Below are 5952 nucleotides of genomic sequence, written 5' to 3' on the forward strand. Positions count from 1 at the left end.
ATACAATTTCGAGTTTTTTAAGCGAAATTTGATCGTATTTCACATTTTACAATTTAGGAAGAAAATAACATTAAAAAATGTAAGGGAAGGATGCAATAATGTTCTCAAAGTCATAATTAAGAGAGCTGGATGAAAGATTGCTAGTGAGGAGTTAAAAAAGATGTGGGTGTGATTCTTCAGAAGCTCTGTCCTCTTTAAGCTAATTGTTTCGACTCCAACACATATAGATTACCATCAGTTTTGATTAGATCTGCTAAAATGTTAGCTAAAGTATGTTTGCATAGCATTGGAAACTTCTAGGAGATTTAGATGGAAATATGGTTACAGTTGAAGTATGAAATGAATATATTCAAATCTCTGGTAGGTTGAAAACGAACCAAACATAGAAAGGACACTTAACTACTACTGTGAGTTATCATGTAGAAGATCTAAGATCGGAACACAACTGAACAATGGTTCACTACAAGTAACACGTTAAAAGAAAAAGACCTGAATCAACGTAGTTGGTCTTTACTATGATAAAGAAAGGTACTTATTATTTTGGTGTATGAAACTTTTTCTAAAACATAGCAGCTATTAAAGTCTAAACTGTCTAGAAATTTCTCATAAATTCTTATTTTAACATATTTTGGTCAAAATATGTTTGTCAAGGACTTCTATTACAGAAAATTTCAACTTTACAATTCAATCACAAAACTAATTATTCCTCGCTACAACGTAGCATTTTTAGCTTGTCTGCTTATAACTCTTCTGGAAATTAAAAAAAAAATGTTGTCTTAAAAAATGTTTGCAACACTTTTATTCCAAATACATATCAGTAAAACATTTCTCTAAATTATGATTCTAATCCAGCGTGAGGTAAATTATGTTGATTTTAGTATCGTTTCATAATTGTGGGAAGTTGTTGAAGAAGTAGAAATCTGAACAGGAAATGTAGTTATGATATACTTAATGTCAGTTGTATCAATTATAAGCTTACTGAGTTAATGTAGTAAGGTTTAATATTAAGAATGATGTGAGAAAGCAGTTTTGGCTTGACATAAAGTATGATTTAACAGGAAATTGACAGTGACAGATTTTGGTTTCTGATTGAAACTTAGAAATCAAAGTGTATCTCAAATTTCGAGATTGCACTATTAACTTGGTCGCAATATCCTGATTTATATTGAAAAAATAGTATTATCAGAGGAAAATATAGATTTTAGTAGATTCATTTCAATATGTATTGGAAAAAAACATACAAATCTAGTTTCTTTTCATTTCTCCGATTCCATTAAAAATTATTTTGTATTGTTCTTGACAATAAAATATTGACTTAGAAGACATGAATAAAAACACTTTGATATTTTTTCATTTACTGTTGATTTCTGTATTCAACTACTTTTATACTGGAACTATAAATATGGCACCAAGCCACACTACGACAAACACAACAATGGAGCGAATAATCCTAGCCGTCCTTCTGACAGTGATTGCAAGCTGCTCAGCCAAGCCCAGTAAGTTTACTTGAAGATTATATTTGTAATATTCTTCAAAGCTAATTGTTATATTTCAATATTAAGTTAAGGCGGAGAGCTGGCAGAATCGATAGAATGCCGGGGAAAATGCTTAGCAGCATTTTGTTCGTCTTTACGATCTGTGTTCAAATTCCAGCAGGCGTGGTTTTAACTTTCATCGTTTCGGGGCCGATAAATAAGTACTGTTTGAGTGTGGGGCTCGGTGTAATCGACCTACACCCCGCCCCCGAGATTGCTGGCCTTGTGCAGTAAGCTGGAATCACAAGAATCTCATCTTATTAGCATTGATCTAATGGGATTATCGATTATGCAATTATTGTGAAATTCATATTTATTTTGTATTGTTTATATTGAATGAGAATGAGAGTTTAGTAAACATTCCAACTTTTTTTGTTGTCTTTTATATCCATCTGTACTATATTATTATTAATTCCAATAAATATCTCATTGGATGGGTCAAATAACATTTTTCATGTGTATGTATGTATGTATGTATACACACACACACACACACACCACACACACACATATATATATATATATATATACGTATATACATACATATATATATATATATATACACATTCATAATACATACACACACACACACACATATATATATACATATAGTGCGTGTATGTATTTATGCACATATATATATCTAAGCAGTTAACTTTAGTTCCGTCAAACTAGGTTCAAAGCCAGTTTAACATTTTACAAACATTGTTTCATAACGTTCTTAAAAGAACTTACAGGTCAAAGATACCGTTATAAATTGTAATATATATCAATTTAGATGAAAATAAAAAAATAAAAAAATATGTAAATTGCACCTGTTTTTCAAGATCCAATTTATTTATGTAACATCAATTAATTGCAATGTATCTTTAAAATATTGTAGGTTATATGTATATATTCAAAGGATTCTTACATTAAGTAACCGACAGAAAACAAAACCCTCCAACCACGGCCTCCAGACGACTTTGGAATTTCCCGTAACTCTTCTGGACGGTTTCCTTGTTTAAGTTGGTGAATACTGCCATAATCCTTGTCTTCAATTAATCTTTGGTCTCTTGCTCAACTGTACCCTGCGCATAATAATCAAGGGAGCTGCAGTCTGGGGAGTTAGATGTTAGGGGTGATGTGGTCGCAGAAATTGTCTGACAGCCATGACTGGGTTCTCCTGCTTGTGTGGCATGATGCAAAGTCCTGTTGCTAGACATAGGATCATCCAGCAGCTACCCTCTTGACCCAGGGCAGCACTGCCTCCTCCAGGCACTTGTTGTAGGTCTCCGTGTTGAGTTTGAGGCTGTGTGGGAAGATGGAGTGGTGACATAACGTCACCATCACTAGTGATCACTCCAAACACTATGATGTTGAAAGGATGTTTGATTTTTGTCATTCTCGGTACATGTCCTCAGACTGCATTGACCTCAGTTTGACACCAAAAATACTCTGAAATATTCATATTGGAGCTTCCGGTGTGAATGCCAAGCAGTACAGCATGTCGTTTCCAAATTTCTGGCAGAGTGAATTGCGTCATAGTGCTGTTTTTCTCACAGACGGTGCCCAACTGACACTACTGTGTTATGTAGTCAACAAAATTAAAAAAATGCGCATGCGCGAAATTTAAAAATATAAATTGGCGGCAATTTACCTATCGCACCCTATATATATATATAACACAAAGTTATTTTATTCCACATGAGCACACATACAGAGAAAAGAGTAGAAGACAATGCAATGGGATTCGTTTAGAGATATTTTGAAACTTTCAAGATTTAACCAGTTTCACAGGTTTCTCTGATTGTCAAAAGTTGAGATAGAAAGACTTCAAGCTATGATGCAACTGTCTTCCTTTCTCAATTTTTAAAGATCAGAAATATCTATGAAGCCAGTTGTGTCTTTAAAAAAATTAAAAATAATAACTCTAAACGATTCCCAGTACATTTTAAATTTCTCTTCCTCCCCACTCTCTCTTTAATTGAGAAATTGGTATCTCTAACACTAAGAAATAGTGTGTTTAAAATTCTGTTCTAATAATTATGTGGCCGAGATTAAAGAGAAAGGCATGGCAACGATCTTTTTGACTTCTATTCTTTGTTATAAATTCATCTTCGTGACTGATGATAATCCTGAATTTATTTTAGTTTCTTTTACAGAATAATAATGATACATGGCTTAAATAACTACCATTCGCTATTATTTCGCAGTTAGCTAAAAATTGCCTTGCGTTGACTCAACTACATTGATGATACAACGTGTTAAATCTCTGTGTCTCTTTCTCCAACTTTTTGACTGTTGAAACAAAATACAGGTGCCATTGTGTCTGTCATCAAATCTGGGAACCCTACAACGGAAACTCTTTTGCAAACGTTGTTAGTTACGTGACACACATACATACTCACACATGCACACGCACACGCACACGCAGTCATACACACACAAACACACAAATTATGCAACAAGCCTCCTCTTTAAACTCAAGCGTCATTTTGTATTTAAATATTTTTTACATTATTTCTGATTTCTAAAACTTATAAGAGTTTTCTTTTTGGCATTTCAGAGGAGCAAATAGTTGGTGGAAGTAATGCACAGCAATGTGAGTTTCCACACATGGTTTTTGTTGATATTAAGACGAAAAATAGCGGCTCATTATGTGGCGGTACTTTAATATCAGATAAATGGGTCTTAACCGCTGCTCATTGCGTGTAAGTATTTTTTCATAAAATACATTCAGTGTATTTGATTGTGAAAGCTGCACAAATTTGGTTTCAAAAGTAGTGAAAGAGAAACATATATCTATCGCTTAAATTTTCTAAATTCTAAAAGTTCATATGAAGTACATTCTCAAATAAATTTCCCTGAGGTTTGGTATCCAGATCTGTCAGCCTCATGAATGCTGCTGTGGATCCATAGTAGATTCTTCCGTCTTCCACCCATTGTCATGCTCTCATAGTTCTGGCCGCTTTCCATGCCATGACGCCCTTAACAAGATCATAAAGTATGGCTTAGACGCTGCAGGTTTCCCTTCTCAGCTTGAGCCAGCAGGACTAGACCAAGACGGCCGGACGGTATGGCAATTCTCCTGTTCCGTGGTGGTAGGCCCTTCAGCTGTAACAGCTTTTCCATTGGCAACTTAGTGTTGTAAGCTACCAGGTCAGGCTCTGTTGCTCATTAGGCTGAGAGAAAAAAAAGAAGACTGTTAAGGTATCTGTTGCTCTCCTTTAGGTTGATTGTCGTACCTGTGACAGTTGAGAACTCCGGTGTTCTTGGTCGCCGGACCTTATCCCTGCTCACCGCTATCGGGGCGGAGATGGCTGTCTGCAAGTGCGATCCCCGTGATTCAGAGTGGCTGTTCCAGCGCATCTCTCTCGCTATCCTCCTGGAAGCATCAAAAATGTTTCTTTACTGTGAGTTTGTTTTACCATGTCTTGACAATCAGGATCATGCACAACTTTCAGCTTAAAGTACTATGCACAATACTGAATGAAGAAACACACACACACACACACACACACACACACACACGCACACACACACACACATACACACACACACACATACTCACACACATACATACATGTACACACACATACTCACACACATACATACGTGTACACACACACACACAGCACCTTCTTATATACATATATACTATATATTTATATATAAATATATACGTACATGTATGTGTATATAAATATATACGTGGGATGTATGAAAAGTCTTGGGTCTCAAAGAACAAAACATGGTACAAGGCTTCAAGTCTCAAAGGCCTTGAAGGCGCAAAACTTTTCATACACCCCTCGTATAACACTGTCTTCGTCTTTGTTTTTCTATAAAATTGAACTACAAATGCAGATACATACACACATGCATACATACATGCACACACACACACATACATATATATACACACACAAGAGTTAAAGAATGGAGTAGATAAGATCCGGGCTATATATGCTTCATAGCACCCAGAACCTCGGAAGTGGTAAATATCCGAGCGAGGTGTATACCGCTGGCTACTCTTCAGGCCAAGGATATATATATACATGTATTCATACAATTTATCCTTCTTCGATATATATATATATATATATATATATATATATATATATATATGTGTGTGTGTGTGTGTGTGTATTCATACATTTTAATGTAATGAATCTGTTAGGGTAAAGTATGGTTTGTTGTTACGTTAGAAGTAAATATATAGAAGATGTCTCGTGACATGTGAAGTTGAAGCTAGATTAGAAATTAATATGAAAATTGAGCATCATTGAAAGTACACTAAATCTTCTTAAGATACACACAATCTTGCTGTCTCAGTATTAAGTGCCAAAAGTAGGATGGTGTTAAGATAGCATTGGAATAGCAAAAAAAAAAAAAAAAGCAAAACAGAAAACAAAGTGGGGGTAAATAGAGGGGGAAA

At 35.0% G+C, this 5952-nt stretch overlaps 1 protein-coding gene across 1 annotated transcript in view; it reads left to right on the forward strand.

The window, feature by feature from the left end:
- The first annotated feature begins 1340 nt into the window (after nucleotides 1-1340).
- LOC115228264 (trypsin 5G1) overlaps nucleotides 1341-5952 on the forward strand; it is a 14424-nt gene continuing 9812 nt past the window's right edge. The window contains exons 1-2 of the mRNA XM_029798893.2: nucleotides 1341-1496; nucleotides 4084-4228. Of these exons, the coding sequence (XP_029654753.1) occupies nucleotides 1403-1496; nucleotides 4084-4228 (239 nt within the window). The 5' untranslated portion in view covers nucleotides 1341-1402. The remainder of the gene's footprint in view (nucleotides 1497-4083; nucleotides 4229-5952) is intronic.

The sequence above is a fragment of the Octopus sinensis genome, linkage group LG2 (assembly GCF_006345805.1).
Source record: "Octopus sinensis linkage group LG2, ASM634580v1, whole genome shotgun sequence".
Lineage (NCBI taxonomy): Eukaryota > Metazoa > Mollusca > Cephalopoda > Octopoda > Octopodidae > Octopus > Octopus sinensis.